Below are 17,378 nucleotides of genomic sequence, written 5' to 3'. Positions count from 1 at the left end.
AACTATAAATGATGGCTTTTTATATAGCTATGTGCTGTGTTTTCAAAATTTTGTTTTATCTTTTTTTATGTGTAGCATAGATGTGTCATTTGAGCGTTCCAAGTTAACGAGGATAAGCTTTGCTAGGCAGAAAGTCTTTCTGGCCTTTCCAACCCAATAGCTACAAGTCAGTGAGGTTGTTGTAGGCATACAGAGCTTTAACCATGGTTTTTTTTTTTTTTCCTTTTAACACTAAGTATTTATGTGTGTATGAACATATTGTGTATCTAGAGTGGCTGTCTTTTAGCATAGGATTGATTAGTCAGGTGATGTGACTTGTGTCACGTCTTTGTCATAAGCAGTTCTGTCATTTTGAATTAAGTAATTTAAATTAATTTTAACTACATATTTTGAGATCCTTTGTTTAGATGCTTTCGGAAACTCAGCATGTGAGTACTAGCAGGTAACGTATGTCCCCATTTAAATTAATCCATATCTCAACATTTTCTCTCCAGTGCCAATATGAACTAAAAATCCATCCTTACTTATATCAGAATTACCATTAGGCCCTCTGGCCGGACTGCCACTAGCTAGTTTCACTTTGCCTAGTTTAAGCCATCTCTTACTAGGAGTTAGGAGTTGTCTGTGTGTTTCTGTTGCTAGGGCCTGTTTAGTCGGCGGAAAGAGGACCCTTCTTTACCCACACAGGTTCCCCTGCAATACAATGAGCTGAAAGTGGCACTGGAGAAGGAGAAAGCTCGTTCTGCTGAGCTGGAGGAGGCTCTACAGAAAACACGCATTGAGCTCAGATCTGCTCGTGAGGAAGGTAGGAGTTAACAGAAAAGGTGAATCTGGAGGCGGCGCACATTTTTTGGTCTGAATACATGCCTTTAATTGTGTGTCACTGTAGCAGTAACGTGTTGTTTAAATTCTAACCTACTGCAGAGAAGATGCAGGAAGGCTACACGTTTTTCTGCTGGTTGTAACCATTGAATGGTTACATAGAACCACTGCTATGAGCTAGTGCTTCATATTGGTTATGTTAATGAGTGGTATTTATCTCATCTGTAGCTGCTCATCGGAAAATATCAGACCACCCTCATCCATCCACTCCAGCTACAGCCAGGCAGCAGATCATCATGTCTGCCATAGTCCGCTCACCAGAGCATCAGCCTACCCCAATCAGCCTGCTAGCTCCACCCTCCAGTCGCAGGAAGGAATCCTCCACACCAGAGGGTAGGTTCTTGGTGAACTTCTCTGTTGCATGTTTTCAACTATTTAGGTGTGATCTCTCTCTCTCTTTCTCCCCCCCTCCCTCTCTCTCTCTCCCCACCCCCCTCAGTATATTTTTGGTAATAGGAGAAGATTTGGTTAGGCATAAAAGGAAGATATCAGTTAAAAGATACAGATATCCACTTATCTAGAAAAAGGGATGTTGTTTCTCAGCCTTCTGGCTAAGATCAAGTGTAGTACCTGTGATGTCCTTCCATAGCTTTGAGAATGGATGTGACAGGGTCATCAGAGAAAGTGAACTGGTTAAGGGCTCTGCTCTTTTATACTTACCTAACTAGTGTTCAAGAATGAATGTCGAACAGGGAGACTTCAAACTAAAACCTCCCAGTTTTCAGTTGAAGGTGGGAAAAGATGGGATAAGCCAAAATCACATATCGGTCTTGCCCACAGGTAGGTGGGGAAGCACAGTATGCTATAAGAATGAGTAGCATTGGCATAGAAAGGTATCCTCAATGGCAGATAATGGTCAGGGAAAAGAATGATGTTTTTCAGTGAAAGAATGTGCTTTGAAGGATTGACTTTGTTCATTAACGACCAAAAATACAGAATAGAACCACTAACAGGTTCTTTTTTAGGTATGCTTTGAGATATACTGCCACTGGTGGTTAGTATGAAGGCAATAAAATGGAAAAAGATCTGTGATGTATTGATTACAACAGTATAGGTGCTGGAGAGTTTGTTACCTATAAGCAAAATTGTGATTAGTCCAGCACATCTTTAGGAATTGGAGGTAAGTCCAGACTTGAAATGTGGTTGGATTGTTCAGCATAATCTTGCTACACCATGATAGCAATGTCAGCTCTACAGTCTGTTTTCAAGTGCCATGTTCTTTGCAACTGTAAAAGGTAGTTACTGAGGTAGCTTAAGATTTGCAGGCTGCAAAGGAAAATAGGCAGTGTCCTTGTTCATCAGGGATAGAAATATGCAGTCACCTTGGCTTTAAAATGTCAAAACCTGCTGTAATTTTCATCCCTGTCACAATATGCATTCTAAGAATAGATTTTTGTCCCTTGCAGAGTACAGTCGGCGCCTGAAAGAGCGAATGCATCATAATATCCCACATCGTTTTAATGTGGGGCTAAATATGAGAGCAACAAAATGTGCAGTGTGTCTGGATACTGTGCACTTTGGACGGCAGGCATCTAAATGTCTTGGTAAGAGCAGAGTGTGTGCCTGTAGTGTAACGTGACAAGAATGAAGAAGCATCAGCTGCCTAGAATTGCTTTTCAGTGAAGGTTGAATGAATGACCATGCATGAAGACTGAAATTTCTTGGGTGAACATTCTACTTTAGAAAACATCTGATGTAGAATAGAAGGAGATTCTTATAAAAACTGGGATTTGTGCATTAGGAGTTGAGGCAACTGTAATGCTTTTTTTCATCATTTTACATAAGTTTTTCTCTGTCTTTTTGTCAGAATGCCAAGTGATGTGTCACCCAAAATGCTCAACTTGCTTGCCAGCTACTTGTGGACTGCCAGCAGAATATGCCACGCATTTCTCTGAAGCGTTCTGCCGGGATAAAATGAATTCTCCTGGTCTGCAGCTGAAGGAGCCAAGCAGCAGTCTACGTCTTGAAGGGTGGATGAAAGTGCCAAGGTATAAACATGGTGCTTGGTGCCATCTCAGGTGCTGAAACATTTGGGACAGTTCTGTGGATTATCCTGGCTCTTACGATATGATAATTGGATATATTCATTACAACTTCTTGCTACCGATGAAATCTCATTTAAAATTTGCATGTTTGTATTGTTCTTAATCCAAGTAGAAAATCCAACGTGGGTTTGTGCTTATTTTCTTCAGGAATAATAAACGTGGGCAACAGGGCTGGGACAGGAAGTATATTGTCCTGGAAGGAACAAAAGTGCTCATTTATGATGCAGAAGCAAGAGAAGGTAACTTAGCATTTCTAGGAAGAACAAGGCCTAAAGATTGCTTGCTGTAGCCATACCTAATTTAGCTAAATCTTCTGTAATAAGGCAATGTTGTTGTGGGTTTTTTTAGGTCTTTAATGGTTTTATTTGCTAGTATGTTATCACAATCCAGCTGTGAAATATCCACTTCATTTTGCTATCAGTTACTTTCCTCACTGTTTGTTTGTCCTTTCTTAATCCATCTCCCCATTCTCTCTGCAGCTGGACAGAGGCCTCTGGAAGAATTTGAGCTCTGCCTTCCTGATGGGGATGTAACTGTTCATGGAGCTGTAGGAGCTACTGAACTTACCAATACAGCAAAGACAGGTGAGAATCAATGAGGTCAAATGGATTTCATCTGATTTGCCATCAGTTGGTATTCTGTTTGGCTAAACAGATTTTTCTCCCTTTAACTTTCATTCTGTAACTGTGCAATTCCGAGGTTACCTCTCTGAATTAAGTGAATAGGTTTGGTTAGATTTGGTTACACCAAGGGAGTTACTTCTGTCATGGTAGCTGAACTGTGAATAAGATAATCATCAAGCCAAATGGAAGTAAATAATAGCATTTTGTAGCATACTTAAAAGCAAACTTGGTTTACTTTACATTTCTTTGATTAATACTCATTATGAAGTGTGAAGTTCTGTAATATGTGTCACTATTGTGCTCTAACCAGAAAATCGTTAACTTAGAAACACTGTGGGTGTATACAGTCTCTTATTATTAAAAATGTTAATGTTTTAATTTGTATGTATTGAATAGAACTGATGAAAAGATTATGTATGTCTTGATTTCAACATTAAAGGCTTCAGATTGTTAAAAACAAAGGTTTCCACAACCAATTTTTACAGATTTCTTGAACAGTACAGGAAAAAAACTAGCTGAGTGGCTGTTCTTTTTTTCCCCGTAATATTATTTCTTTTGAATAAAAGACAAGAAATGATTCTTACTTATTATAGAGACAGCATTGTATGTATGGATTGTATACATCTAGCTGATATTTAGCTTTAGGAGATTAGCCTGTGCAGGACCTGTAAAAGGAGAAACCTCTGTATAAATTGCTGTGATAATACATCATGCTAAATACAACTTCTTTCCAATAACACTGAAAGGTGTTGATTTAAGTCCATTGACAATATGCCAAAATCTAATCTAAGTCTTATTCTATCTATACAACATCTCAGATGTGCCATATATCCTAAAATTGGAGTCTCATCCACACACCACTTGCTGGCCTGGTAGAACACTCTACCTGTTAGCACCCAGCTTCCCTGACAAACAGCGCTGGGTCACAGCACTGGAATCAATAGTGGCAGGTGGGAGAGTTTCCAGAGAAAAAGCTGAGGCTGATGCTGTGAGTATAAAAGTTTCATTTAATAATAAATATTCTGGGAGGGAGCAGAGTTTTGAAAAATGATTTTTTGGTATTTGACATACTGAGGTTTAACTGAAGGTAAGTTCTTATTTCTGCCTTAAGACATGCAATATGAGTACCAGGAACTAGTTCACTGTCAGACTGGTCCTTTGTATTACATTACCCTTCTTTAGGCTTGGGAATGCAGTAAGAGGACTCATAAATTGTATCTCTGCAATTCCAGCATGCAGTAAAGGAAGAAAGAGCAGTCTAAAACATGATTTAAATCTTATCTTATAGTTGTACCATATGGAATGAGCACGTCTTGAAAGAAAGAAATAAAAAAAACAAAAAGCTCTTTCCTAAAGAATTGAGGTTGCTTTTTGTTTTGTAGCAGAGAGGAATGTGTTTGTTTTTTACTTTTAGCTTTGTTCCTGATAAGGATAAAAGGTTAAATTGAGTTATTATGACTTTGGATAGCCTTTTCTCATTGCTGTGCTGATAAATCTATTTTCTGATGAAGGGAGGCTTGATTCTATGGCATTTCATATTAAAATGTTGGCTCTGGAAGTAATGAATAACGGATTAGGAGGAAATTGTCTCTCATGCTATCATTTCTTTCATCTCTGAGAAAATAGATGCTCTCACTGGCATTTGGATGTCTTTATCCTTCTGGGAAAAAAAAATCAGTGCTCCAATGCAGGAGATGGAGGGAATTGGAAATTATAGGGATAACAATAAATTGTACACAAGTTTAGGTTAATTCTGATCAGTTTCTGACTGCATTTTAGGCAGCGGAAAGCTTACTAATTCTTTTGTAGCAGAAATCCCTGCAACGTTTAGCTTTATCAGAAAGGAAAATCGATACTAAACTTTTATCCCATCTGAAACCGTGATTTTGCTTTTCTAAAATACAACTGGAGAAGCAGAGGAAGTTTAACTTACCAATAACAAAAAAGTTCTTTCTGTTATTTACAGAAGTTGCTTGGGAACTCCCTGCTGAAGCTAGAGGGTGAGGACCGTTTGGATATAAATTGCACAATGCCCTTCAGTGACCAGGTAATGACAATGGTCAGTTGAACCTTACTGAATACTGGATAGTTCACTCATGAAAAAACTCTACCTTCACAGCAATGTGTGTAATTATCTACTTGGTTATTGGTTTGCTTTTTTTGTCCTTTTCACTACATCTTCTGGTAAACACTCATCCAAACTTGCTCTTGGAGTGTTCCTTATTCTCTTCATACAGTGTTGTTTTTTTTTTTTTCTGCTGTAGGTTGTACTGGTGGGTGCAGAGGAAGGTCTCTATGCCCTGAACGTATTAAAGAATTCCTTAACGCACATCCCAGGAGTGGGTGCTGTGTTCCAAATTCACCTCATCAAGGATCTGGAGAAGCTACTCATGATAGCAGGTACCAAAGGCCCAGGCTTTTCTTTAGATTAATTACAGAATAGTGTTTATTTGTTTAAAACTGATGTTTCATCAGGAACAGTGGCTAACACAATACTGTCTGGTGTTTTCTCATAAATGAATATGTAATTGAAGGCTTAAACTTTCATGTGAGAGGAATCATTGATCCATGGCCTGTAACACCATTTAGAGGAGCACTTGGAAACTCATTGCCAGTTATGCTGGCACAGAAGAATTCTTCTTAGGGACTTTCTAAAGGGTAAAAGAAAACTTTCTGGTTAATTTTGGAGAGTGTACTAATGAGGCTGCTTTTAGTTATGACCTACTTGACGTTAGCAACACTATTAATCCACAGAGAGAATTGTTTTCCCAGTGGATTTATTGCCTGTTTTGTGCTGGTTTTTTGGTTTTTTTTTAGATAAGTTTTCTATTTCACTTTTAATAGGAATAATATGAAATGAATTCTACATGGTACATTGTGACTGTTTCCACAGTAACAGCCTGTAATGATAAGCTGCTGCTTAGGTAACAAAAAAGACTTGCAGGGAACAAGGAGTTTTCCCTTGACAAAATGTAACCATTTTTTGTCTGCAGGAGAAGAAAGAGCTTTGTGTCTTGTTGATGTAAAAAAGGTGAAGCAATCTCTAGCCCAGTCTCACCTTCCAGCCCAGCCTGATATCTCACCAAACATTTTTGAGGCTGTCAAAGGATGTCATCTTTTTGCTGCTGGCAAGGTAGGATACAATTCCCTCCTGCTCCCAGAGCACCCTTTGGCTTCTCTGAGTTTAATATTAATCAAATCGGCATCTTTATTTCACTGGCAACAAATCCAAGGTCTGTATTCTTGTTTAAAATCTTTTTTCTTCAAATAAGAGCAGTATAGGTGGAAAAGAGATGGAGATGGGATGGAGAATCTACTACAGATATGAATAAATTCAGTCAGGGTGACGTGATGGTATAACCTAAACTGCTGTATAATAAGAAATACATCAAAGCACAGCAGTCTTCTCAGAGTTTGCTTCAGCTTTAAGATTTATAGTTAGTGAATTCCGTCCACTGTTTGTTCTCAAATGTCATGTAACAGTTTCCAAGCTAGCAAACTTACTCACTTGTATCACATGATACTTCTGCTAATTCCCAGTCAGTTTCTTATTGATTTCAATGAAAAGCTTCATATTCTAAGTATGAAAGGCAGCATAGAAACAGTTCAAATTTATATTCCTTTGATAGTCTGAAGAGGCTTGTTATCCTTTCACTACTTTGCTCTGTAACTACCCTACTAAAAATGGACTTGCTTATCTCTGCAAATTTCCTTTTGTGTTGAAAGGTCTTTGGATCTGTTCCACACATTCAGCATTAGAATTTATTATCACCCTAACCTGTGGTTGTAATCCTCCTTACAGGTTGAGAATGGTCTTTGCATCTGTGCAGCCATGCCCAATAAAGTGGTTGTTCTGCGATACAATGAGAGCTTGAGCAAGTTCTGTATCAGAAAGGTAAGCTTAGTAATTCCTTTCAGTAGCTGAGGTAATTCCTATACTGCACTAAGGCTTTGTGTTGCTCTGGAGCAAACATCTTGAACTTTTTTTTGCATGCATAAGAACGTTTGTTTGCCAGCAGAAGTGATAGAAAATTGCTATGTGCACAGAGTAAAGCGAGAGCACAGAGCAATTTCCTGTGATGAGGTTTGGCATATGTTGAGAGACAGAACAGAATTGAGGTTTTTGAGATACTGGACCCAGCTGTACCCATACATGTGCTTATTTACCCAAGGAAGGCTTTTTTCTTACTTACCCATCAGTGGGTTGTCTTTGGAGAAATCCTCAACAAATGAATTCTCTCTTTGCAATTAAATAACTTGTTTACTGTTCCAATGCAGATCAAAGTTTATTTGGTATTATCCCATCACAGAATAAACTGATAAATACAGCCAACAAGGCAGTAAGATACAAATCTCACATGGCTGTGCATATACTTCCAGTGCATGTAGCCATCTCCACCTGCACCATTAGTACTGCATGGTTGTGGAGCATGCATTGCTTTGCTCTGCCACTCTTCTTCAGCCCGCCAGTCACTTACAGACAGACATGCAGTAATTCAGATGCTCGCCTCCTGGAGAGCTGAAATACACGTGTTGGACAAATCTTGGCACACTCAGTATGGATGCCAGCAAACCTGCAACGTGTACAAGCACCAACTCCTGCTCATGACAGAGTGCCACTTGACAGAAAACTCTGATGACCTACAGCTGCTGGTCTCTGCAAATACTGCCATTCAACTTCAATATATTTGCTGATCCAGACAACTGAATTTAGATCCTAACAAGATGGCAGCAAGCCCAGAATATGCTCTTCTGTTCTATCAACTAAGTTCCCAGATAAACTAGGATTAAACAATAGACAATAGAGATTAAAGAAGTCTAGATTAAATCTATGACTCTGGAGACAAACATGTGACTATTGCTACAATTTAGGAGAGAGAGAAGCCAAACGGTTTGTTACATCATCTCCAGGCAGCTTTTCAGACATGCAGTCATTGCTGTGGCTGCGAGCTATTACAAATAAGCAGGGAGCCACTCCCTGCTATTCCAGTAAACTGACCTACCAGAGCAGAAAGTCTTTCAGAATAATGTATCCTTCTAAAAGGAAGAGGTTCCCAATGAGGTTAGCACCTGGAGATGAGTTGACTTGCAAGTCTCAATTCAAGCATCACTTCCAACCAAATAAAATTTTTCCTTCAAACAGGAGTATTTTTTCATGATGCTGAGAAGTTACTGTCTTTCACCGTTATAGATGTGGCAATATTCATAGGTTGCTCCAAAAGTAATGCCTTGTATTTATTTACAAATTATTTTTATGTGTTTTTAAACTGCTGAAACACACCACCCACCACCTCACTGTGCTCACATCCACTGTTTGATCTTGTATAATCAGCGAATATACAGATTTATAAGTATGAAATAAACAAGAGAGTTTGGCTAAGCAGGTTATTATACCAAAAAGAAAAGAGTGTTTACCCTTATCCTGGGCTCGCTGCAAAACTCCAAAGGAGGGATCTCCAGAAAAAGAGATCTTTCCCCACTGGTAGACAGCTCTTAAATGGGTCTAGGAGAGGTGGAGCCAGGTTCCACCCCTTCCAGCAGAACAGGTGAATTGCCTTCACCTGTGCTCCCAGGGCTGACTCATTCGTCTCAATGATCAATCAGAGGTTCAGACCATGATTCAGCTGTTCCCATACAGATCTCCACAAGCATTCAGCAAGCATCGATGATGCCATTTTGTTCACATGGAGGAATTCAGTCCTACACCTTTGCTTTAGGTGCTGTTTTGTCAGGCTTCCCCTCTGCTGCCATCTATCAAACAGCAGCAAAATATAACAGAATATTTGTGAGAAGATTCAGCCTTTACTGCTATGCCACCAATATCCACCTCTGATATTGTGGGGCAACTTAATAAAATAGGAGGCACTACTTTCAGAGCAGCCCTTGTGTAACCTTCCTTAATAAGCAATATCTATACACAATTACAGGGAACTAACACTGGTCTATACATTCCTTCTCTTTTCCAGGAGATTGAAACCTCAGAGCCTTGCAGCTGTATCCATTTGACCACTTACAGCATCATTATTGGAACCAACAAGTTCTATGAAATTGAGATGAAGCAGTACACACTAGAAGGTAGGAGGCATTTTCTAAGGAATGCACCAAATGGTTCCACAGATTCTGTGGAGTACTGCTTTAGGGGAAAAAATGTTGGTGTGCTGATCAAGCTGTTTTTCTCCATTCTCTTTGCAGAGTTCCTGGATAAAAATGACCACACTTTGGCCTCCGCTGTGTTTGCTGCATCCACCAACAGTTTCCCAGTCAGCATCATCCAAGTGAACCCAACAGGGCAGAGGGAGGAGTATCTGCTGTGTTTTCACGGTAAGTGTATTGTGTGGTTGTACAGTTGTTGCACTACATCTGTTCTTGGTATGGGAACTAACAAAAGCTCAATAGAGTTGACTTCCTAGGGCCTGGTAACAAAAGACCTCTTAGAAATAGTGAGTCTAAAAGCCCTGAAAGACTTGCAGCTGGTGGTTTAAACAGTGAAGATACACAGAAAATTGGTGCTAAAATAACTATTCCTGATCCAGTTTTCTGCAGTGCTTCTGATCAGCTTGCTTCTGGCTTAAAAGTTCTTGTACCTGTGGCTCAGTACCACAGGTAGTCTTCTGTGGCCAGACAGGAGGGATTGTAGTTAATGTTCAGTAAAACAGGTGTTTGATTATCCTGATAAAACATTAAGGGGTTTTCAAACTTTGGAATTCTTGATAGAAGAGACTTCTTAAATGTCTTGTGTGTTACTTTTTCTTATAGCTGCTTTTATTGGCCCTTTAGGATAGTGTCATGGAAACGCACAGGAAGTCTTCAAAAACCCACTAGCAGTAGTTCTGAGTGTCTTACAGTAGGAGTAGTATAGTGTTCCCAGCTGCAGAAACAGACAGAATAATAACCTTACTTTAATTGGTACAAAGAGACCTAGAATTCAAATACCTTTTGGTATCCAAGTACTCTTTAAGTCTAGACAATGTCAAGGCAACCTGTGGGACTTGCAAGATCATGTACATTTTTTTCACTGGGAAAAAAACACCTGTCAGAATCCTTTGTGTCTTCAAAACTGCTCATGACTTGACATTACTTTTCTTGGCAGAGTTTGGTGTCTTCGTGGATTCCTATGGAAGACGCAGTAGGACTGATGACCTGAAATGGAATCGTTTACCTTTAGCTTTTGGTAGGTGCAGTGGTTATGGATATTACTGAAATGAGGAAACATACTTGTGGGAAAGGTATTCTTTGCTCTCAGCAGTTCCATTTCCTCTTCCCTCTCCCAGCTCTCCCAGAAACTATGGCAATTCTCACATGATGAATGTCATTATAAATCCAAATGGCAGACCTTCTGAGGTGTAAACAGTTGAGACAGACTAAACTAAAGTGATGTATTCCCTTAATGTTCTCAGTTTGACAGTGACTAAACTGGCTAGTGGAATTTTTGATGATGCTTGGAAATACCTGAAATAGTCAAGAATATATTATTTCAGTGTGGCTCCTTCAGGCCTTTTGCACTACTCACTGGATTTTGTTCAGTTAATAGCCCATTTTTATGCCTTATTCATATTACTTCAGTTAGTAAAATTTCTTTGGATACAGGTGGTTTTATAGCAGCAATTCTCAAAGCTCCTATCTCTCTACTTAGTAATTTTGTTTGTAATAAGACATCACAGAAAATGTACTCTTCCTAGCTTTTCCCAGTGGGCTTCCCAGCATTCTGTTGTCTTCACAGAACGTTTTAATAAGTTTCTAACAGATAACTTTGTATTGTATTTCTCCTGCCTCTCTGATGTTCCTTCAGCCTACAGGGAGCCTTATCTGTTTGTGACCCACTTCAATTCCCTTGAAGTGATAGAGATTCAGGCACGGGCTTCTCTAGGGTAAGTTGTTCTCTTTTCATTCTTTTGAACAGCGTGTGCCAGGAAAAAGTGCAGTGTTGTCACTGTAAATACTTTTTCCTGCAATTTTACCCAGAACTCCTGCACGAGCCCACTTGGAGATTCCAAATCCACGGTATCTAGGGCCTGCAATTTCATCTGGAGCTATCTACTTGGCCTCCTCCTACCAAGATAAATTAAGGGTGATTTGCTGCAAGGGCAATCTGGTGAAGGAGACCAACAATGAGCACCACAGAGGATCTTCTGCAACACGCAGGTATGGCTAAGCTGGTATGTTATGGTCCTTGTGTGAGCAAACTCACTCCAGATATCCTTTCCCCCTTAAATGTTTGTTGCCCTCACTTCATTCTTGGAGACAGGGGCTAGTGTTAGTTATTGTAGTGCTGGAATGGAACGAGAAATGTTCCTCATGTTTTAAAATCCAGAGCACTGAGAAACATCAGCTCTGTAGGAATCTGCGGCGAATCTCTTCCACAAACACAAGTAAAGGATGTTTTGAGCTCTTCAGCTGTTTTATGTTGGCTGTGACTTTAAACAGGGTGAGTTTAGGTTGCGATGGTGTGATACTAAATATCAACTGTCAGAATTTCTAAATCAGGAGTCACTTTCTGTTAAAGGAGAGCATGCAGGGAGGCAGGGTTCAGCAGGGTTCAGCAGGGCAGTGGTACTTCAGACAGGTGCATAAATACCACAGTTGATAGTGATGCTGAAAACTGAAAAATTGGGATAAGCGTAGCTTATCTTAACCTGGTCTAGGCCTCATGGATCCATGTTTGCACTTTTTAGCGTGGCTTAGGGAGGTCTGATTTTTCAAGCGAACGCTACTAGAGATTTCAGGAAAGTTACATTTTTGCTAAAAGGAAATGTAACATGAGGTTTTTGTCGCTCAGCTGTTCGCGTCCATTATTTTTGAATGACAGCAGCCCTAACAAGAGAGGTCCGCCTACATACAACGAGCACATAACCAAGCGGGTAGCGTCGAGCCCAGGACCACCTGAAGGTCCCAGCCACCCTCGAGAACCAAGCACACCCCATCGGTACCGTGAGGGCAGGACAGAGCTGCGAAGGGACAAATCACCTGGGCGACCACTGGAGAGGGAGAAATCTCCAGGCCGGCTTTTGAGCACCCGCAGAGAAAGGTCCCCTGGAAGACTGTTTGATGAAAGCAGCCGAGGACGAATGCCTGTGAGTGGTGCCAGAACTCCTCTTGCTCAAGTCAACAAGGTAAGTGGGGAGCTTGGAGATCATCTCTAATCTCATGAAAAGATGTGGACTTTGGAAGGGCTGGTGGTGCTGTAAAGTGTAAGAGCAAATCCGATCTCACCCTGCTCCTATTGAAGCACAGAGCGTTTGAAGTTGTGTAACTTCCTGACCCTGTGAACACCCTTCCCTTGCGTTAGTTCTGTAACTGCAAAAGCAGCTTGACTTGAGAACAGGCTAAAGTTCTCTAGACATGAAAGTGAAGGTTTTACTAACAGAAATCAAGTCACTGAGAGCTTGAGAGCGAGATAGTGACCGGAGAAATGAATGTGGGAGCCTGCCATGATCAGTGTGATGCTGATGCTTTCCTTTGTCAGTGGTTTAAGCATTATGCCACCAGGAAGCAAGCAGACATGCAGCACTCACTCAGTTGTAGCAGCAGTGGTTAGGTGATGTACTGCTTCTGGCACCTGTGCTTCTGTAGAAACAATATGTGCATTGTGTAACTGTCATTTTATTTCCCTGCCAGGTCTGGGACCAGTCTTCAGTGTAAGTCTCAGCTAGACAAAGTTACTCATCTTGACCTGCAGGAAAAAAAAAGGAAATATACTGAGTAATATGCACTCCATACGTCTGCTGCCCAGTTACCAAAACAGCATTTCTGGGCCAAAGCTAGCTTCATATCAGGAGATGTGATGCTTTTGAAGATTGTTCGCATCTCAGTTAATTTCTCTGCACTTTCCTGCACTCCTGTTTTTGCACTTTGTACTACTGTTACTCTTTCAAGCAGTTCATGAACTTTTTGTATTCACTATAGTCCCTAGTACTTCATCAAGGAAATTAAATGGGACTGGAGTCCCACCCCAGGTCTTCAATGTGGTTAGCACCCCTTACCAGATAATTGATCGTAGTTCCGAGATGTGCTGGGAATTCCTAATGGCCTGGAACCAGAAGGGCCAAGGTGACCGAGTCTTTCAATAGAAAGTATGATTGGATATTCTCTACAGAACACACAAAAAAATTTACTTTTGATGAGTCTGTTCACCTGCCACTTTTGAGAGTTATTTTGTTCTCACTAAAATTGCTCTAGAGCAGCTCTGTTGGGGAGGGAAGAACCCTGCTTTAAATGAGCCCGTGTGCCCTACTCCAAGACAAAGTGCATTATCTATAAGCTACTGGGGTGTTAAGACTTTATCCAGGTCTTCTGCATGACAGTTCACTGCATGCTGCTGCACCATCACTGGCTGCTCTCTCCTTTTAGGTTGCTTTGCTGAGTAGTGTATTGTATCTCACTTGTAAATTAACTGAAACCTCTAGATTACGCTGCAAAATAACTGTTAATTACTCTGGCAATTTGGCAAAGAAGAGTTAACGAGCCTTATTCTATGACAAGAATTACTGTCACACGTGTTCTCTCTGCATTAAACACGGTCTGTTCAGTAGTTACACCACAGATCTCTGCTCAGATCCCAAGAGAGAAAAGCAGCACAGAGCTGGGCCCTCCGTGTGACCTGTAGCTTGTCATACAATAAGAACCACCTGTCACTGCACAAGAGGATACTCACAATGAACAGCTTTAGCGGTTACTGACCACCTTTGCCTTTGCTTCTGCATATCTAACCTTGAGCCATTTATTGCTTTCTATTCTCTTTTGCCGTGACCATGAAGCAGAGAGCAAATGATTTTCAAAGCAGGTTTTGACCATTCAGTCTGCGATAGCGACATCCTAAGTGAACAACCACGTTCTTTACAACTGGAAAGAGCAAAACTGCGTCCAATCTTCCCTTGGCCATCCTCTTAAACTTCTGCTAGTCCCTTGCAAGCCCATGCTAACCTGTCCTAAAGATCCATAAGAAGTCAAATGTCCTTTGTCAGTGTCCTTTGGCAAGTTTCATGAATATTGTATTCTGTTTTCTTGTCTGTTGGGTTATTTTAGATCAGATTATATGGCAGGAAACTTGCTGAAAGTTTTGTCTCCTGGTCTGAATACTTTGAAAGGTCACTGAGATCAGTCTTTAAATCTTTGCATCTCATGGAAGATCTTCAAGACCTCAGAAATGGGCCTGTTGAGTCTTGAAAGCGTATCTCTTGTGTCTTGTTTGTGAAATGCTTCCTGCTATAGAAATAGCTCAAAGGACTGTACATATTTACAAGAAAATTTATATTCGTAACAAAAAGGGAATTGAATTGGTTTCTACTTTTTTATTGTAAACTGTGTGTTTTTCAACACTAGCTTTTTTGTTTTAATGGTGGTTGTGGACAGCCATCTTCAGACACTGGAGGGGCCTCAGCTTAATCCTCCTAGCTCCCATGAAGAAATAATTGTAACATTAAATTGCAACTGAAGCTTGTTAGCATAAATGAGATTTTAGGTATCTAAAAATACAGGAATTTTCTTCATTACCTTTTTATTATTGATGAGGGAGGGAACTAGAGGGACAGTTCAAAGCTCCACCTGGAAAGTATTGAACTTTGTTGTTGAACAATAACCAAATAAAACAAATAACTATCTTGACTGGCATGGTGAAATGAACGCTTCCTTCTACACAGAGTATCCCAAAGCCATCCTAATATTGCACCCAGCATTAGAAGCTGTGTAATCTATAGGCATCGATGCTTACCAAAGAGCTGACCTTGACTATTTAGCATTTTAATAGTTGTTATCCCTGAACAAGTAGCATAAGTGGCTTCACAAGAGCAAAGCATGTTCACATGAACGACAACAGATGGATTTGTCCAACTATTTTACTATAGCAGCAGTGAGCTGCGAACACCTACAGCTAAATTCTGCCCTCACCTACTTAACCAGTGATGTGGGTAGAGCTAAGACACGTGTGAGTATAAGGGAGAAGAAGGTGGCCCTGCTAAACGACCCATACATTTTGAGCTGGAATAAAACAACATCATCTAATTAGCAGTAGTGTGATCTAATGACAGGTTTGGGATTTATCCCAGCAGTGTGCTGGTAGCAAAGGGGACAGATAGCTACTCATCCCACCGCTGCAATATGCTGGTGCTTTAAGGCCTAATAGCTGCAACTTTTTAAGAAAAGAAACATTCACAAATCTAATTCAGATTGAATACAACCTGCAGAGTTGCTGTACATCTTAACTTACACCTGCTGGGAAAACTTGCTAGATCAGACTTAAATGTAAATACATCTATTTTTAACTGAACCAGTTTTTACAGGGTCTGAAGTATTCTTTCACAGGAAGAGGTTTTTAATATTCACACTGCTGCCTACGGTAACTTAATTTGTCCTCCTACTGTTCAGTGTTTTTGGTTTTGTGCACATAGCCGCCCCCTTACCCCCAATAAAGGGCTTGTTGGAGGGTGTGTGGGAGGGTTACTAATAGCTCCGATTACATTTTGGTCTACATGGCATTCTTCATGAAAATGCTCTACATAAAAAAAAAAAAAACCAAGCTGCTTGATTTATCTATTGTGCCTACTATCTGATGTATATGATGAAATGCTAACTTGTTAAATGTTCATTTCTATTTTACTGTGCACAAAGAATACTTATTTAAAGCTCATTGTTGCAGTCCTATGATGCATGATCAGAATTGTAACAAAACTAAAATAATCCAGAAACTGGTGGAGTAAAAGAAATTACTTATCAAGCCTTTTGATTATCAAGAACCCTGCACAAAACACTTCAGCTTGACCACCATGTGAGTGCTGAGACTTAGGGGTGGGGGGCGGGGGACAGGAGCTCTCCTTATTTACAGAATACAAGGCTTACTCCAGAGTGAGTGTAACAAAAGGCACTGAAAAATAAAGCAACAGCTCTCTTAGCAACAGCCAAGAATAAACATAACAGCACAGACTGTGAGATGTGGGTGGGGGATTTAAGTGAGCTAATCAATCCAGCTCCTGCTCAAGCTCTTGCTTTTGGAGGGATTTGATTCATCCCATTACAAGAAGGGACTGCAGTGCAATTAATCTCATTCATTCACCTGTCAAGCAGAAGACAACTTAGCAAAACTAATAAGAGCAACAACTTCTCCTTTCCAAGGAGAAACCAAACCAAACCCACTTACCTCTTCTATCAGCACTCCGGCCAGCAGGGACCTGAGCCCGCAGTTGGTGTTGCTGACCAGAAAGAGATATGGGTGCTGAGGGATACCTGGCTCACCTGGAGGAAGGCTGTGGTTGCCATAGGTGCCAGAGAATGCCACGCCTCCACCACATGCCCCCTGCATTTGGGAAAGGCCCCTGGGCCTTTGGGCAGCAGAACAAAGAAAGATGGAGGTGATCACAGAACTAAGGCAGTGGAGCCCTCGGTGTGGTGTGCTGGGCTTTCTCATCCAGCCCCTTCCCCTGCTTTCTGAAGGGCACAAGCAGAGCATCCTGTGGGCAACTGCAGGAGTTAATGGTGCACTGCCAGCTGCATGCCACGTAACAAATGCTTTTTGCCTTCTGAGAGATGGCTACAGTCTGCAAATCTAAAAAAAAACAAAAACGGCTTCCTGTAAAGTGTTTGGCTCCAGCCTGTGGCTCCATCATCTCATTGCTGATGAAAAGCCTGCAGTGAGTCATGCCTATATTAATTGGGGGAGAAAAAAATCCACAAAGCCACATCCATAAATACTTTTAAGTCTTGCATACTTCCACCTTTCTTTTCTATTCTCCACGTCTCAGAGTTCCTGCTTCTTCAGTCTTCGCCACGCACAAAACTTTGCCTTGCAGGAAAAAGAAATAAGTTACCTCTAAGCTGCTCCTCTATTCTTTCAGTACTA

The 17,378-nt window shown here is 40.7% G+C and overlaps 1 protein-coding gene and 1 long non-coding RNA gene across 19 annotated transcripts in view; one reads left to right on the top strand and one right to left on the bottom strand.

The window, feature by feature from the left end:
• The window catches only part of CIT (citron rho-interacting serine/threonine kinase), a 91,219-nt gene extending 74,971 nt beyond the window's left edge, over window positions 1-16,248 (top strand). For 5 of the 18 annotated variants that reach the window (XM_090152513.1, XM_090152512.1, XM_090152514.1 and 2 more), the window contains 18 exons: window positions 643-805; window positions 1,051-1,215; window positions 2,289-2,426; window positions 2,690-2,870; window positions 3,075-3,166; window positions 3,407-3,511; window positions 4,369-4,538; window positions 5,517-5,609; window positions 5,815-5,950; window positions 6,544-6,683; window positions 7,353-7,445; window positions 9,517-9,625; window positions 9,743-9,871; window positions 10,641-10,721; window positions 11,340-11,418; window positions 11,513-11,692; window positions 12,327-12,660; window positions 13,166-16,248. In XM_090152513.1, coding sequence (XP_090008639.1) covers window positions 643-805; window positions 1,051-1,215; window positions 2,289-2,426; window positions 2,690-2,870; window positions 3,075-3,166; window positions 3,407-3,511; window positions 4,369-4,538; window positions 5,517-5,609; window positions 5,815-5,950; window positions 6,544-6,683; window positions 7,353-7,445; window positions 9,517-9,625; window positions 9,743-9,871; window positions 10,641-10,721; window positions 11,340-11,418; window positions 11,513-11,692; window positions 12,327-12,660; window positions 13,166-13,189 — 2,412 coding nt within the window. In that variant the 3' untranslated portion in view covers window positions 13,190-16,248. The remainder of the gene's footprint in view (window positions 1-642; window positions 806-1,050; window positions 1,216-2,288; window positions 2,427-2,689; window positions 2,871-3,074; window positions 3,167-3,406; window positions 3,512-4,368; window positions 4,539-5,516; window positions 5,610-5,814; window positions 5,951-6,543; window positions 6,684-7,352; window positions 7,446-9,516; window positions 9,626-9,742; window positions 9,872-10,640; window positions 10,722-11,339; window positions 11,419-11,512; window positions 11,693-12,326; window positions 12,661-13,165) is intronic. The other 13 variants (XM_090152526.1, XM_090152524.1, XM_090152520.1 and 10 more) reach the window with 8 other exon arrangements.
• Window positions 13,132-16,884, bottom strand: LOC149915507 (uncharacterized). Its single transcript, XR_016472058.1, has 3 exons — window positions 16,680-16,884; window positions 13,531-13,637; window positions 13,132-13,220 (listed from the first exon to the last, which is right to left on the bottom strand). It is a non-coding gene; the product is annotated as an uncharacterized LOC149915507 (long non-coding RNA).
• Between the last annotated feature and the right edge of the window lie 494 nt (window positions 16,885-17,378).

The sequence above is a fragment of the Phasianus colchicus genome, chromosome 18 (genome assembly GCF_987193195.1).
Source record: "Phasianus colchicus chromosome 18, bPhaCol1.hap1.1, whole genome shotgun sequence".
Classification (NCBI taxonomy): Eukaryota; Metazoa; Chordata; class Aves; order Galliformes; family Phasianidae; genus Phasianus; species Phasianus colchicus.
The sequence above is the reverse complement of the archived record's forward strand: the minus strand, read 5'-3'. Positions and strand labels throughout refer to the sequence as shown.